This window comes from Coccinella septempunctata, chromosome 3 (assembly GCF_907165205.1).
Source record: "Coccinella septempunctata chromosome 3, icCocSept1.1, whole genome shotgun sequence".
NCBI lineage: Eukaryota > Metazoa > Arthropoda > Insecta > Coleoptera > Coccinellidae > Coccinella > Coccinella septempunctata.
In genome coordinates this window covers 39,434,732-39,452,811 of record NC_058191.1, presented here as the reverse complement: position 1 = coordinate 39,452,811, position 18,080 = coordinate 39,434,732, and the positions used below count along the sequence as shown (strand labels likewise).

Below are 18,080 nucleotides of genomic sequence, written 5' to 3'. Positions count from 1 at the left end.
TCTTCAAAACGACTAGTATAAATTTCTTTCACTGGAGGAATGATTAAAAACCGTACTTCTCAGAGAGAGGAGCAAATATGTGATTTTAGGGGGGTCTAACCCCTTGCTCATTTTTGAACCAAAAATTTGAGATTTTCGAATTCGAGTTTTTGATCTAGTATTGAAGCCTGACTTATGCTGATTACGAAACCGAAAATCTCAATAGGATCGGAGAAGTATAACAGGAGATATCGAAGATTGAAATTTGCAATTTTTTGAAAAATGCCATTTCAACGATGAAAATCTGAACGAAGGGAGATAGGCCCTTGAAATTGCTTTCAATAGATTCAGCGTATTCGAAAACCTATATTTCCATACCAAACTTTTGGATTTAGGACGCAGATTTCGAAAAAAACGAATTTTGTGTTTTTCCATTTTTCATTTTCGAGTTCACTTTGAAAGGCTGTCCACAGAGCAATTTTTCATTGGTTGATCAACTCATTGGTTTTTTCGAATCTTCAAAACGACTAGTATAAATTTCTTTCACTGGAGGAATGATTAAAAACCGTACTTCTCAGAGAGAGGAGCAAATATGTGATTTTAGGGGGGTCTAACCCCTTGCTCATTTTTGAACCAAAAATTTGAGATTTTCGAATTCGAGTTTTTGATCTAGTATTGAAGCCTGACTTATGCTGATTACGAAACCGAAAATCTCAATTGGATCGGAGAAGTATAACAGGAGATATCGAAGATTGAAATTTGCAATTTTTTGAAAAATGCCATTTCAACGATGAAAATCTGAACGAAGGGAGATAGGCCCTTGAAATTGCTTTCAATAGATTCAGCGTATTCGAAAACCTATATTTCCATACCAAACTTTTGGATTTAGGACGCAGATTTCGAAAAAAACGAATTTTGTGTTTTTCCATTTTTCATTTTCGAGTTCACTTTGAAAGGCTGTCCACAGAGCAATTTTTCATTGGTTGATCAACTCATTGGTTTTTTCGAATCTTCAAAACGACTAGTATAAATTTCTTTCACTGGAGGAATGATTAAAAACCGTACTTCTCAGAGAGAGGAGCAAATATGTGATTTTAGGGGGGTCTAACCCCTTGCTCATTATTGAACCAAAAATTTGAGATTTTCGAATTCGAGTTTTTGATCTAGTATTGAAGCCTGACTTATGCTGATTACGAAACCGAAAATCTCAATAGGATCGGAGAAGTATAACAGGAGATATCGAAGATTGAAATTTGCAATTTTTTGAAAAATGCCATTTCAACGATGAAAATCTGAACAAAGGGAGATAGGCCCTTGAAATTGCTTTCAATAGATTCAGCGTATTCGAAAACCTATATTTCCATACCAAACTTTTGGATTTAGGACGCAGATTTCGAAAAAAACGAATTTTGTGTTTTTCCATTTTTCATTTTCGAGTTCACTTTGAAAGGCTGTCCACAGAGCAATTTTTCATTGGTTGATCAACTCATTGGTTTTTTCGAATCTTCAAAACGACTAGTATAAATTTCTTTCACTGGAGGAATGATTAAAAACCGTACTTCTCAGAGAGAGGAGCAAATATGTGATTTTAGGGGGGTCTAACCCCTTGCTCATTTTTGAACCAAAAATTTGAGATTTTCGAATTCGAATTTTTGATCTAGTATTGAAGCCTGACTAATGCTGATTACGAAACCGGAAATCTCAATTGGATCGGAAAAGTATAACAGGAGATATCGAAGATTGAAATTTGCAATTTTTTGAAAAATGCCATTTCAACGATGAAAATCTGAACGAAGGGAGATAGGCCCTTGAAATTGCTTTTTATAGATTCAGCGTATTCGAAAACCTATATTTCCATACCAAACTTTTGGATTCAGGACGCAGATTTCGAAAAAAACGAATTTTCTGTTTTTCCATTTTTCATTTTTGAGTTTACTTTGAAAGGCTGTCCACAGTGCAATTTTGCATTGTCTCATCAACTCATTGGTTTTTTTGAATCTTCGAAACGACTTGTATGAATTTCTTTCTCTGGAGGAATGATTAAACACCGTACTTCTCAGAGACAGGAGCAAATATGTGATTTTAGGGGGGTCCAACCCCTTCCTCATTTTTGACCCAAAAATTTGAGATTTTCGAATTCGAATTTTTGATCTAGTATTGAAGCCTGACTAATGCTGATTACGAAACCGGAAATCTCAATTGGATCGGAAAAGTATAACAGGAGATATCGAAGATTGAAATTTGCAATTTTTTGAAAAATGCCATTTCAACGATGAAAATCTGAACGAAGGGAGATAGGCCCTTGAAATTGCTTTTTATAGATTCAGCGTATTCGAAAACCTATATTTCCATACCAAACGTTTGGATTCAGGACGCAGATTTCGAAAAAAACGAATTTTCTGTTTTTCCATTTTTCATTTTTGAGTTTACTTTGAAAGGCTGTCCACAGTGCAATTTTGCATTGTCTCATCAACTCATTGGTTTTTTTGAATCTTCGAAACGACTTGTATGAATTTCTTTCTCTGGAGGAATGATTAAACACCGTACTTCTCAGAGACAGGAGCAAATATGTGATTTTAGGGGGGTCCAACCCCTTCCTCATTTTTGACCCAAAAATTTGAGGTTTTCGAATTCGAATTTTTGATCTAGTATTGAAGCCCGACTTATGCTGATTACGAAACCGGAAATCTCAATTGGATCGGAGAAGTATAACAGGAGATATCGAAGATTGAAATTTGCAATTTTTTGAAAAATGCCATTTCAACGATGAAAATCTGAACGAAGGGAGATAGGCCTTTGAAATTGCTTGCAATAGTTTCAGCGTATTCGAAAACCTATATTTTCATACCAAACTTGTGGATTTAGGACGCAGATTTCGAAAAAAACCAATTTTGTGTTTTTCCATTTTTCATTTTCGAGTTCACTTTGAAAGGCTGTCCACAGAGCAATTTTTCATTGGTTGATCAACTCGTTGGTTTTTCCGAATCTTCAAAACGACTAGTATAAATTTCTATCACTGGAGGAATGATTAAACACCGTACTTCTCAGAGAGAGGAGCAAATATGTGATTTTAGGGGGGTCTAACCCCTCATTTTTGACCCAAAAATTTGAGATTTTCGAATTCGAATTTTTGATTCAGTATTGAAGCCTGACTAGTACTGATTACGAAATCGGAAATATCAATTGGATCGGACAAGTATAACAGAAGATATCGAATATATCAAAGCTATCCAAATGTGTTTTGTTTCTGCAGGACAACGCCCCTGAACACAAATCTCATGTTGCCATGCAAAAAATTCGTGATTTATGGTTTGAATTACTAGAACACCCCCCTTATTCACCAGATTTGGCTCCATCGGACTATCATATCTTGGACATTAGAAATCATCTTCTAAATGAAGCTTCAGTGAGTATTATCGAAACTCATACGCAGGGTGGTCCAACGAAAATTCAACACCTCGATTTTGGCATCCTGTGATTCCTGTTACTCCCATCAACCATTGCCAAGAAGACACGATCGGAATCTTCAAAAAGCCAGTTTTGAAACAATAATCCTCTGACTGCAAAAAGAGTCGTTCAACGAATGCAAAAATGCAATAAAAAACATCCAAATCTACCACAAAATCTAAGACCAGATACCATTAGACAAGCTCAAAGGTTTATACTCTTGTCTCCAGATTCGCACAGCCTTGAAAGCTTCAATTCAACGAACCAGATCCCAGTTCCTCGGCGTTGCCAGACAGGGTTTCCCGCTTCATCCTCAAACCTCTGTGCCGCACCGGTAACAGCACAAAGTCAGTCGTTCATTATTCCCCGATTACACCACCCCCGCCATTGTACCACCCACTGTTAATCACCCAGAGACGTTTTCGATAGTTTCAATTGTTTCGGTGCCGGCTGGATCTATAATGCCCATCAGTTCTCCGCGAACACGGCCGCCCTCTGATTGATTTATGTACACAGGTCGGGCCCACCCTTTCCAATTTGTTGGGAGCGTGATGATCACGACGGATGGCAGAGATAGTGTGTTATCGCTCGGAACCCGCATTGTCATTTGGGAAAATTAGACCCAATTAATTCGAAACACTTCGATTCGTAGCGATGCCGGCCGTAGGTAAGGTGGTGGTGAATGGATGCAATTCGGGATCGATAGCTGGCGGACGCTGTGGCCACACAACGGAATGAATTGGGTGGTTCAGAATGCAGAATGCAGTCGTCCACGGGCACAAAGCAGGCTTGGTTCGGCGTGAAGCAGAATGCTACGTGAGGCATTGGCAACAAATTAGCTGGCCGCAATGTTTGCGAGAAGAGAACATGTTGGCGACAGTAGAATCTCAACCATGAAATGAGTGGGCTAAGTGGCTATAGCTGCCAGAGGTAAATGGAGTATTGCCTGTTGGGGAGATCATGTTAATAACGTTGCTATAAATGAACTTGGCAAACAAGGCTAAGAAATTTTTTTAGATACTTCAATCAAGGGAGTCCTAGGATTTTTGACGTGACTGTCAATTCCTTGGTCTGTTAGGGGCGTATGAAGCCAATGTTGCGATTGGGCTGGAATAGCTGTTCACAGTTCACAGATGCTCCATATCCTAGGACAGTAATGGAACACCCTATTCACTATTGCATCATCGTTGATCTACTGATTACTGATTGCTGGGTGTGTTGGACGGATGAACCCAAACCTGCCACTGCGACCAAGCATCTATTCAGTCTATTGTAGCACAATCTTTGATCTAATTGTGATACCTCGATGCAATCGTTCGGTCTTGACGAATTTTGACTGTCCCCATCTTTTTGGGAATTTTTCGAAGGTCACCTTTCGTGTCGCGTATGTTCCAGAAAAAAACATCACAGATCGGAAAGTGATGCGCATTCTGAGAATGCAACTCTTCTAGTAGTGAATCTGTGAACTACAGCGATCTCGAAGCAAACGTTCGGTCTTGACGAATTTTTAACTGACCCCATATTTTTGGGATTTTTTCGAGTCGCGTATCTTCCAGAAAAACCATCACAGATCGAGAGGTGTTACACATTCCGAAAGAGCAACTCTTCTAGAAATGAATCTGAGATCTACAGCGATCTCGAAGCAACCATTCGATCTTGAGGAGCTTCCAACTGCAATTTGCATTTTTTTTAAAATGCCATTTAAACGATGAAAATCTGAACGAAGGGAGATAGGCCCTTGAAATTGCTTTTGATAGATTCAGAGTATTCGAAAACCTATATTTCCACTCCGAACTTTTGGATTTAGGACGCAGATTTCGAAAAAAACGAACTTTGTGTTTTTTCATTTTCGAGTTCACTTTGAAAGGCTGTCCACAGTGCAATTTTGCATTGGCTCATCAACTCATTGGTTTTTTTGAATCTTCGAAACGACTTGTATGAATTTCTTTCTCTGGAGGAATGATTAAACACCGTACTCCTGAGAGAGAGGAGCAAATATGTGATTTTAGGGGGGTCTAACCCCTTGCTCATTTTTGACCCAAAAATTTCAGATTTTCGAAATCGAGTTTTTGATCTAGTATTGAAGCCTGACTAATGCTGATTACGAAACCGGAAATCTCAATTGGATCGGAGAAGTATAACAGGAGATATCGAAGATTGAAATTTGCAATTTTTTGAAAAATGCCATTTCAACGATGAAAATCTGAACGAAGGGAGATAGGCCCTTGAATATGTTTTCAATAGATTCAGCATATTCGAAAACCTATATATCCATACCAAACTTTTGGATTTAGGACGCAGATTTCGAAAAAAACGAACTTTGTGTTTTTCCATTTTTCATTTTCGAGTTCACTTTGAAAGGCTGTCCACAGTGCAATTTTGCATTGGCTCATCAACTCATTGGTTTTTTTGAATCTTCGAAACGACTTGTATGAATTTCTTTCTCTGGAGAAATGATTAAACACCGTACTCCTGAGAGAGAGGAGCAAATATGTGATTTTAGGGGGGTCTAACCCCTTGCTCATTTTTGACCCAAAAATTTGAGATTTTCGAATTCGAGTTTTTGATCTAGTATTGAAGCCTGACTAATGCTGATTACGAAACCGGAAATCTCAATTGGATCGGAGAAGTATAACAGGAGATATCGAAGATTGAAATTTGCAATTTTTTGAAAAATGCCATTTCAACGATGAAAATCTGAACGAAGGGAGATAGGCCCTTGAAATTGCTTTCAATGGATTCAGCGTATTCGAAAACCTATATTTCCATACCAAACTTTTGGATTTAGGACGCAGATTTCGAAAAAAACGAATTTTCTGTTTTTCCATTTTTCATTTTCAAGTTCACTTTGAAAGGCTGTCCACAGTGCAATTTTGCATTGGCTCATCAACTCATTGGTTTTTTTGAATCTTCGAAACGACTTGTATGAATTTCTTTCTCTGGAGGAATGACTAAACACCGTACTCCTGAGAGAGAGGAGCAAATATGTGATTTTAGGGGGGTCTAACCCCTGCTCATTTTTGACCCAAAAATTTCAGATTTTCGAAATCGAGTTTTTGATCTAGTATTGAAGCCTGACTAATGCTGATTACGAAACCGGAAATCTCAATTGGATCGGAGAAGTATAACAGGAGATATCGAAGATTGAAATTTGCAATTTTTTGAAAAATGCCATTTCAATGATGAAAATCTGAACGAAGGGAGATAGGGCCTTGAAATTGCTTTCAATAGATTCAGCGTATTCGAAAACCTATATTTCCATACCAAACTTTTGGATTTAGGACGCAGATTTCGAGAAAAACGAACTTTGTGTTTTTCCATTTTTCATTTTCGAGTTCACTTTGAAAGGCTGTCCACAGTGCAATTTTGCATTGGCTCATCAACTCATTGGTTTTTTTGAATCTTCGAAACGACTTGTATGAATTTCTTTCTCTGGAGGAATGATTAAACACCGTACTCCTGAGAGAGAGGAGCAAATATGTGATTTTAGGGGGGGTCTAACCCCTTGCTCATTTTTGACCCAAAAATTTGAGATTTTCGAATTCGAGTTTTAGATCTAGTATTGAAGTCTGACTAATGCTGATTACGAAACCGGAAATCTCAATTGGATCGGAGAAGTATAACAGGAGATATCGAAGATTGAAATTTGCAATTTTTTGAAAAATGCCATTTCAACGATGAAAATCTGAACGAAGGGAGATAGGCCCTTGAAATTGCTTTCAATGGATTCAGCGTATTCGAAAACCTATATTTCCATACCAAACTTTTGGATTTAGGACGCAGATTTCGAAAAAAACGAATTTTCTGTTTTTCCATTTTTCATTTTCGAGTTCACTTTGAAAGGCTGTCCACAGTACAATTTTGCATTGGCTCATCAACTCATTGGTTTTTTTGAATCCTCGAAACGACTTGTATGAATTTCTTTCTCTGGAGGAATGATTAAACACCGTACTCCTGAGAGAGAGGAGCAAATATGTGATTTTAGGGGGGTCTAACCCCTTGCTCATTTTTGACCCAAAAATTTGAGATTTTCGAATTCGAGTTTTTGACCTAGTATTGAAGCCTGACTAATGCTGATTACGAAACCGGAAATCTCAATTGGATCGGAGAAGTATAACAGGAGATATCGAAGATTGTTATTTGCAATTTTTTGAAAAATGCCATTTCAACTATGAAAATCTGAACGAAGGGAGATAGGCCCTTGAAATTGCTTTTGATAGATTCAGCGTATTCGAAAACCTATATTTCCATACCAAACTTTTGGATTTAGGACGCAGATTTCGAAAAAAACGAATTTTCTGTTTTTCCATTTTTCATTTTCGAGTTCACTTTGAAAGGCTGTCCACAGTACAATTTTGCATTGGCTCATCAACTCATTGGTTTTTTTGAATCTTCGAAACGACTTGTATGAATTTCTTTCTCTGGAGGAATGATTAAACACCGTACTCCTGAGAGAGAGGAGCAAATATGTGATTTTAGGGGGGTCTAACCCCTTGCTCATTTTTGACCCAAAAATTTGAGATTTTCGAATTCGAGTTTTTGATCTAGTATTGAAGCCTGACTAATGCTGATTACGAAACCGGAAATCTCAATTGGATCGGAGAAGTATAACAGGAGATATCGAAGATTGAAATTTGCAATTTTTTGAAAAATGCCATTTCAATGATGAAAATCTGAACGAAGGGAGATAGGCCCTTGAAATTGCTTTCAATGGATTCAGCGTATTCGAAAACCTATATTTCCATACCAAACTTTTGGATTTAGGACGCAGATTTCGAAAAAAACGAATTTTCTGTTTTTCCATTTTTCATTTTCGAGTTCACTTTGAAAGGCTGTCCACAGTACAATTTTGCATTGGCTCATCAACTCATTGGTTTTTTTGAATCTTCGAAACGACTTGTATGAATTTCTTTCTCTGGAGGAATGATTAAACACCGTACTCCTGAGAGAGAGGAGCAAATATGTGATTTTAGGGGGGTCTAACCCCTTGCTCATTTTTGACCCAAAAATTTGAGATTTTCGAATTCGAGTTTTTGATCTAGTATTGAAGCCTGACTAATGCTGATTACGAAACCGGAAATCTCAATTGGATCGGAGAAGTATAACAGGAGATATCGAAGATTGAAATTTGCAATTTTTTGAAAAATGCCATTTCAATGATGAAAATCTGAACGAAGGGAGATAGGGCCTTGAAATTGCTTTCAATAGATTCAGCGTATTCGAAAACCTATATTTCCATAACAAACTTTTGGATTTAGGACGCAGATTTCGAAAAAAACGAACTTTGTGTTTTTCCATTTTTCATTTTCGAGTTCACTTTGAAAGGCTGTCCACAGTGCAATTTTGCATTGGCTCATCAACTCATTGGTTTTTTTGAATCCTCGAAACGACTTGTATGAATTTCTTTCTCTGGAGGAATGATTAAACACCGTACTCCTGAGAGAGAGGAGCAAATATGTGATTTTAGGGGGGTCTAACCCCTTGCTCATTTTTGACCCAAAAATTTGAGATTTTCGAATTCGAGTTTTTGATCTAGTATTGAAGCCTGACTAATGCTGATTACGAAACCGGAAATCTCAATTGGATCGGAGAAGTATAACAGGAGATATCGAAGATTGAAATTTGCAATTTTTTGAAAAATGCCATTTCAACGATGAAAATCTGAACGAAGGGAGATAGGCCCTTGAAATTGCTTTCAATGGATTCAGCGTATTCGAAAACCTATATTTCCATACCAAACTTTTGGATTTAGGACGCAGATTTCGAAAAAAACGAATTTTCTGTTTTTCCATTTTTCATTTTCAAGTTCACTTTGAAAGGCTGTCCACAGTGCAATTTTGCATTGGCTCATCAACTCATTGGTTTTTTTGAATCTTCGAAACGACTTGTATGAATTTCTTTCTCTGGAGGAATGACTAAACACCGTACTCCTGAGAGAGAGGAGCAAATATGTGATTTTAGGGGGGTCTAACCCCTGCTCATTTTTGACCCAAAAATTTCAGATTTTCGAAATCGAGTTTTTGATCTAGTATTGAAGCCTGACTAATGCTGATTACGAAACCGGAAATCTCAATTGGATCGGAGAAGTATAACAGGAGATATCGAAGATTGAAATTTGCAATTTTTTGAAAAATGCCATTTCAATGATGAAAATCTGAACGAAGGGAGATAGGGCCTTGAAATTGCTTTCAATAGATTCAGCGTATTCGAAAACCTATATTTCCATACCAAACTTTTGGATTTAGGACGCAGATTTCGAGAAAAACGAACTTTGTGTTTTTCCATTTTTCATTTTCGAGTTCACTTTGAAAGGCTGTCCACAGTGCAATTTTGCATTGGCTCATCAACTCATTGGTTTTTTTGAATCTTCGAAACGACTTGTATGAATTTCTTTCTCTGGAGGAATGATTAAACACCGTACTCCTGAGAGAGAGGAGCAAATATGTGATTTTAGGGGGGGTCTAACCCCTTGCTCATTTTTGACCCAAAAATTTGAGATTTTCGAATTCGAGTTTTAGATCTAGTATTGAAGTCTGACTAATGCTGATTACGAAACCGGAAATCTCAATTGGATCGGAGAAGTATAACAGGAGATATCGAAGATTGAAATTTGCAATTTTTTGAAAAATGCCATTTCAACGATGAAAATCTGAACGAAGGGAGATAGGCCCTTGAAATTGCTTTCAATGGATTCAGCGTATTCGAAAACTTATATTTCCATACCAAACTTTTGGATTTAGGACGCAGATTTCGAAAAAAACGAATTTTCTGTTTTTCCATTTTTCATTTTCGAGTTCACTTTGAAAGGCTGTCCACAGTACAATTTTGCATTGGCTCATCAACTCATTGGTTTTTTTGAATCCTCGAAACGACTTGTATGAATTTCTTTCTCTGGAGGAATGATTAAACACCGTACTCCTGAGAGAGAGGAGCAAATATGTGATTTTAGGGGGGTCTAACCCCTTGCTCATTTTTGACCCAAAAATTTGAGATTTTCGAATTCGAGTTTTTGATCTAGTATTGAAGCCTGACTAATGCTGATTACGAAACCGGAAATCTCAATTGGATCGGAGAAGTATAACAGGAGATATCGAAGATTGAAATTTGCAATTTTTTGAAAAATGCCATTTCAATGATGAAAATCTGAACGAAGGGAGATAGGCCCTTGAAATTGCTTTCAATGGATTCAGCGTATTCGAAAACCTATATTTTTATACCAAACTTTTGGATTTAGGACGCAGATTTCGAAAAAAACGAATTTTCTGTTTTTCCATTTTTCATTTTCGAGTTCACTTTGAAAGGCTGTCCACAGTACAATTTTGCATTGGCTCATCAACTCATTGGTTTTTTTGAATCTTCGAAACGACTTGTATGAATTTCTTTCTCTGGAGGAATGATTAAACACCGTACTCCTGAGAGAGAGGAGCAAATATGTGATTTTAGGGGGGTCTAACCCCTTGCTCATTTTTGACCCAAAAATTTGAGATTTTCGAATTCGAGTTTTTGATCTAGTATTGAAGCCTGACTAATGCTGATTACGAAACCGGAAATCTCAATTGGATCGGAGAAGTATAACAGGAGATATCGAAGATTGAAATTTGCAATTTTTTGAAAAATGCCATTTCAATGATGAAAATCTGAACGAAGGGAGATAGGGCCTTGAAATTGCTTTCAATAGATTCAGCGTATTCGAAAACCTATATTTCCATAACAAACTTTTGGATTTAGGACGCAGATTTCGAAAAAAACGAACTTTGTGTTTTTCCATTTTTCATTTTCGAGTTCACTTTGAAAGGCTGTCCACAGTGCAATTTTGCATTGGCTCATCAACTCATTGGTTTTTTTGAATCCTCGAAACGACTTGTATGAATTTCTTTCTCTGGAGGAATGATTAAACACCGTACTCCTGAGAGAGAGGAGCAAATATGTGATTTTAGGGGGGTCTAACCCCTTGCTCATTTTTGACCCAAAAATTTGAGATTTTCGAATTCGAGTTTTTGATCTAGTATTGAAGCCTGACTAATGCTGATTACGAAACCGGAAATCTCAATTGGATCGGAGAAGTATAACAGGAGATATCGAAGATTGTTATTTGCAATTTTTTGAAAAATGCCATTTCAACTATGAAAATCTGAACGAAGGGAGATAGGCCCTTGAAATTGCTTTTGATAGATTCAGCGTATTCGAAAAGCTATATTTCCATACCAAACTTTTGAATTTAGGACGCAGATTTCGAAAAAAACGAATTTTCTGTTTTTCCATTTTTCATTTTCGAGTTCACTTTGAACGGCTGTCCACAGTGCAATTTTTCATTGGCTCATCAACTCATTGGTTTTTTTGAATCTTCGAAACGACTTGTATGAATTTCTTTCTCTGGAGGAATGATTAAACACCCTACTTCTCATAGAGAGAAGCAAATATGTGATTTTAGGGGGGTCTAACCCCTTGCTCATTTTTGACCCAAAAATTTGAGATTTTCGAATTCGATTTTTTGATCTAGTATTGAAGCCTGACTAATGCTGATTACGAAACCGGAAATCTCAATTGGATTGGAAAAGTATAACAGGAGATATCGAAGATTGAAATTTGCAATTTTTTGAAAAATGCAATTTCAACGATGAAAATCTGAACGAAGGGAGATAGGCCCTTGAAATTGCTTTTAATAGATTCAGCGTATTGGAAAACTTATATTTCCATAACAAATTTTTGGATTCAGGACGCAGATTTCGAAAAAAACGGATTTTCTGTTTTTCCATTTTTCATTTTCGAGTTCACTTTGAAAGGCTGTCCACATTGCAATTTTGCATTGACTGATCAACTCATTGGTTTTTTTGAATCTTCGAAACGACTTGTATGAATTTCTTTCTCTGGAGGAATGATTAAACACCGTACTCCTGGGAGAGAGGAGCAAATATGTGATTTTAGGGGGGTCTAACCCCTTGCTCATTTTTGACCCAAAAATTTCAGATTTTCGAAATCGAGTTTTTGATCTAGTATTGAAGCCTGACTAATGCTGATTACGAAACCGGAAATCTCAATTGGATCTGACAAGTATAACAGGAGATATAGAAGATTGAAATTTGCAATTTTTTGAAAAATGCCACTTAAACGATGAAAATCTGAAAGAAGGGAGATAGTCCCTTGAAATTGCTTTTAATAGATTCAGCGTATTCGAAAACCTATATTTCCATACCAAACTTTTGGATTTAGGACGCAGATTTCGAAAAAAACGAATATTCTGTTTTTCCATTTTTCATTTTCGAGTTCAATTTGAAAGGCTGTCCACAGTGCAATTTTGCATTGGCTCATCAACTCATTGGTTTTTTTGAATCTTCGAAACGACTTGTATGAATTTGTTAATCTGGAGGAATGATTAAACACCGTACTTCTGAGAGAGAGGAGCAAATATGTGATTTTAGGGGGGTCTAACCCCTTGCTCATTTTTGACCCAAAAATTTGATATTTTCGAATTCGAGTTTTTGATCTAGTATTGAAGCCTGACTAATGCTGATTACGAAACCGGAAATCTCAATTGGATCGGAAAAGTATAACAGGAGATATCGAAGATTGAAATTTGCAATTTTTTGAAAAATGCCATTTAAACGATGAAAATCTGAACGAAGGGAGATAGGCCCTTGAAATTGCTTTCAATAGATTCAGCGTATTCGAAAACCTATATTTCCATACCAAACTTTCGGATTTAGGACGCAGATTTCGAAAAAAAACGAATTTTCTGTTTTTCCATTTTTCATTTTCGAGTTCACTTTGAAAGGCTGTCCACAGTGCAATTTTGCATTGGCTCATCAACTCATTGGTTTTTTTGAATCTTCGAAACGACTTGTATGAATTTCTTTCTCTGGAGGAATGATTAAACACCGTACTTCTGAGAGAGAGGAGCAAATATGTGATTTTAGGGGGGTCTAACCCCTTGCTCATTTTTGACCCAAAAATTTGAGATTTTCGAATTCGAGTTTTTTATCTAGTATTGAAGCCTTACTAGTGTTGATAACGAAACCGGAAATCTCAATTGGATCGGATGAGTATAACAGGAGATATCGAAGATTGAAATTTGCAATTTTTTGAAAAATGCCATTTCAAAGATGAAAATCTGAACGAAAAGAGATAGGCCCTCGAAATTAGTTGTAATAGATTCAGCCTATTCGAAAACCTATATTTCCATACCAAACTTTTGGATTTAAGACGCAGATTACGAAAAAAACGAATTTTTTATTTTTCCATTTTTCATTTTCGAGTTCACTTTGAAAGGCTGACCACTGTGCAATTTTGCATTGGCTAAAGGCTAAATTAAATTATTCTGATAGAGCAATTGTTCTAGTAATAAATCTGAGAATTTCACCCGTCTCGGCTCAACCGATCGGTCTTGAGGAAGTTTTGACTGAATCCAACTTTTGGGAATTTTTCGAAGGTCATCTTCAGAGTAACTCATCTTCCAGGAAAATTATCTTATAACCAAGACTTAGGAAAGCGACCAATCTAATTGTCAGAAAGCAATCTTCCAGACTTGAATGCATCTAGACACGTAACTCCGGTAAAATGGATCGAATGAATGCGGATGACGGCAAGGAAGGGTTGAACTTTTCGCGAGTGTATTCTGCAAGATATAATGCCCCCCCGTTCGGAATGGAGACAAGGGGTGATGTCTCCGTGGAATGGAACCAGGATTGACTCCACGTCGTTCCGTAGGAGAGAGCAGGAGGAGGAGAACATTTCACTCCTCGAGAACGATATTTCCATTACGACCACCCCCTGTTTATTTATAACGACGCGTTTTCCTTATGCGGCGACATTGGTTGACTTGTCGGAATCGAGAAAAATGAGGTCCCCTCCACGATTTGTGCCTATTCAAACCTGAACGGCGATGGGGAAGAAAAAATTGAATGATTTGCGACGGGTAGCTATTCGAATTTTTGAGCACTTCTTCATAAATGGGGGATCTCAGAACTTGAGACAACCAGGTGCAGGTAGTAGGTGACACACAAGAATGAGAAGAACATGAACTTATTCTATGAAGGGTTTCCCCTTTCATTATGTGTCTTACTTGTAGGGTGTCATTACCTTTTATATCTCGAACCCCCTGCAAAATCAGAACATTTCTGATAGTAAAAAAGGTTTGTTTCGTAAAGTGACATTTTATAGGGTTGGTACCACCTAACAATTTGTATAAACCCTGTAAGCGTGATGACAGCAACCCCTAAAATCTTAAATAGGAAGGGGGGTTTAGTGACACCTTGTTTTGAAGGTAATTTTCTTTTTCAGAATGCCGTAAACTTGACCTACTGCGTTAGTAGAAAATTTTTAATACCAAAAGTTGCGATGAAAGTTAAAACAATAAAGAATGTTTCACCATAAATAATATAATATAAAAAATATAACCCTTATTCGAATTCTGACCTTATTTTGGAAAAATTCAAGTTGAAAGTTGAATATCTCTCATGCTGTGCGCTTATTTTCACTTTTAATTCTTCTAATCAGAGACATTCTGTATCTCACAATTATGTTCAAATTGTTGTGAGGGTAAAGTGGTAGAATTTCTAATCTAAACTATTCTAACTATCTTTATAAATTATTGGATGGAATTAAGTGCAAATATTGAATTAGCTACGACAATGGTCCCTTTGCACCAATTTTCAAAAAAAATTCTGAAAAAACTGCTGATACCGGACTCAAAATATTCATCAATATTAAAATTTCTAATTCCCTCATGTAATCTGTAAATTTTCGAGAAATCAATGAAAAATTTACAATTTTTTCAGTTCGAAAATGTGATTTTGTAACTCATATCTTGTTAAACTAAACTAATGATCTTATTCATATCAAGCAATAATTTAAATAAATAAAATCCCATCAGACACGTTTCATGTAAACATTACTTTATTCCAAAACGATAAGCAACCCTTAAAACACGTCCAAACATTCCACTGTAAACATTTAAAATGTGAGGTTATCCTCCTGTCAAATCCTTTTACCTGATTTTTAACGTTGATAATCAGCTGACTTGAGGTCAATTTCGATGACAAACAAATGAGCACGGTTACCAAATACGCGCACATAGAGAAGTTCAGTCTGGGCAACATTTTTGAAACGAAAACAACGAACGATAACAACCTGTTTAGTGGAATTGTTACAACCTATCTGTCACAGTGGAAACATGTTAATGCGAATGCGGCTCCAGACACGCTGCCTCGCATTTTGTTTCGAACTTAGGCAACCAACGTTACCATAGATTACGGGAGAAAATACGCGTGCGTGGGTGGCCATGTGGAAATCCGTCCGCGTTTATGCGCACTCCTGTGACATTTTCCGTGCGCGAATTGAATAAGGAAACGTGTAGTGTTGGAAATTGCCTGGCTAGAAAAAACTACCTACTTATTGTTTCTGGAAAACTAAAATTGTGTCAATTCAAATGAGGAAGAAAATATAATGAGGATTTTCAGACTACTACTCATGAAATTCATTCAGTTTTTGACAGAACTTTATTGTGCTTCAAAAAAGATCAAATGTACATCCATAACATTGGTTCCAGTATGTCCAACCTTCACCAGATATTTCCCCTCCATAAATCGACTGTAAAAGCTATAGCAGTCATTGTTGTCCAAATACTCTCGAGGGTTCAAATTTTCTTCGATGCACTTTCGTTCCAACTGGGAAGATCCAATAGCTCCAGCAGCATCTGTCGGCCCATCAATCCCATCGGTACCACAACTCAAGAACCAAACATCCCATCTAGGATCAATTTTTTCCAACGGGGAAATTTTCAATGAGAACGAGAGTGCTAACTGTTGATTCCTCCCTCCTATCCCTCCACCAGTCACTAGAACAGTTGGTTCGCCAGCTAGAATCACACAAAGATCACGTTTCGTATCCAAACTCTTGACATCTTCAGACAACTTGTCCATCTTGAAAGTAACTGAATTTGATCGAACAGATGAGAGTGCTTCAATGAGTTCATCTTTAGTTGTCTCCTCTCTGAGGAAGGATAGTATTATTTCAGCTATTTTCGCGTAGATTGTACTTATTTCTTCAACATCTCCACTAACATCGGTGGACAATATGACGGATTGTACTCCTAGTTCTTGTGTTTTACTGAGTATTGCTTGGGTGGCAATTCGATTATTGCCAATGATAAAGTTGTCCACTCTTTGGAAATATCTTTCATGTTGAGCATATGATTTCTCTAGCTTCAAACTATTCTCTAGGGTTTCTCGGATAGAAGTTGGAAGGTCTTGGTAAAGTGAGAATTTTTTCAATACTTCTATGGCTTTTCCAGGACCATCGTGATTTGGACAAGTTGGTCCACTGGCAATTATATCGATAGGATCTCCAATAACGTCTGATAAAATTAAAGTGATCACTTTGGCAGGGTAGCAATGACGAGCTAACCCTCCTCCCTTCAACACTGATAGTTCTTTTCTAACGCAGTTCATCTCGAATATGTTTGCGCCTGCATTTCCCAGCTTTTTCACCAGTTCCAGTTTCTCAGAAAGCGTGATTCTACCTTTTGGTAGAGGGAGTAGGGCGCTGCCTCCACCAGATATGAGGACAATTACTGTGTCATCTTCGTCGAGGTTCTGTACGAAGTCCCTTATTTTCAAGGCAGCATACATCGCATTCTCATCGGGAAGATTATTATTGGCTCCTTCCAAGAATTCAATTTTACTCTTTGTAGCGTCGAAACTTTTCAAATTTTCCACATTCAAAGATCCCTCTGGGACACAAACTATTGCTCTCTCTAGGAGTGAACCCAAGGTTTCTTCCAGAGCTGTGGCCATTCCATGTACTGCCTTGCCAAATCCTACTACACGTGCTGGCTTGATAATCTCGTGAGTTTTGTCTCTCACCAAAAGATGGCGACCGTTTACACTAATATTTTGCTGGATGAGTGCATAAGGTTTTACTGCACTTACCGATAATCTGAATAATTCTCTGATAATGGATTCAGCTTTGGACATCACGCACTTCTTTTTATTGATACTATTTGATATATCTCGCAATTTTCTATCGATACGGAGATTTTCACTGGGAAATTGTTTTGATGACCTCTGATCAACAGGAGACTGTCTTATCAACGTTGACTCTATGTTGCCATGAATGAATAGAAATCTGGAAAGTGATTCTAACAAGTTGTAAACAAATTTAAGCCAAATGATGTTGAATATTCTTCTCCTGGTGTTTTATTTCCCTATAACCCAAAACTAGTTTTCCGAACCACATGTTGAGCTGAGAAAAAATTATTTTTCAAATCCGTAGAAGCCTGATGAAAAAATATATATTTCCTACTATTACTTCGAACAATTTTTTTTTCCACAAGCATTGACGTTTGGAAAGAAGCACTTTTTCGAGACACCCATGCTACTCCATTTTCGCACGCATATGCTCGACTATAATAATAAACATTTTTTCATCCTTGATACATAAATAAATATTTCGACACTTGAGAAAAATATTCCGAGTTCACATTCACAAAAAGAGCTTGAAGGGAGAATATTTTTCATCTCGCAGTCTTTTTTTAGGGTCGAAAATATAATTGCTTCAAGGAGAATATACCTACACATGAATACTCTATCAATCGTGTAATCCACTGCAAAATAACTGAGTACAGAATGTAGGTATGTACTTCTTTCTGCGTCTAACGA

At 37.2% G+C, this 18,080-nt stretch overlaps 2 protein-coding genes across 2 annotated transcripts in view; both read right to left on the bottom strand.

Annotated features, from left to right (window-relative positions):
* The window catches only part of LOC123309930 (out at first protein), a 180,010-nt gene extending 164,380 nt beyond the window's left edge, over positions 1–15,630 (bottom strand). Inside the window, exon 1 of the mRNA XM_044893239.1 lies at positions 15,414–15,630. Coding sequence (XP_044749174.1) covers positions 15,414–15,521 — 108 coding nt within the window. The 5' untranslated portion in view covers positions 15,522–15,630. The remainder of the gene's footprint in view (positions 1–15,413) is intronic.
* A 271-nt stretch (positions 15,631–15,901) lies between these two features.
* LOC123309500 (glycerate kinase) lies at positions 15,902–17,620 on the bottom strand. Its single transcript, XM_044892656.1, has one exon. The coding sequence runs from the start codon at positions 17,394–17,396 to the stop codon at positions 15,921–15,923; it is 1,476 nt and encodes a 491-aa protein (XP_044748591.1). The 5' UTR covers positions 17,397–17,620; the 3' UTR covers positions 15,902–15,920.
* Positions 17,621–18,080: the final 460 nt, after the last annotated feature.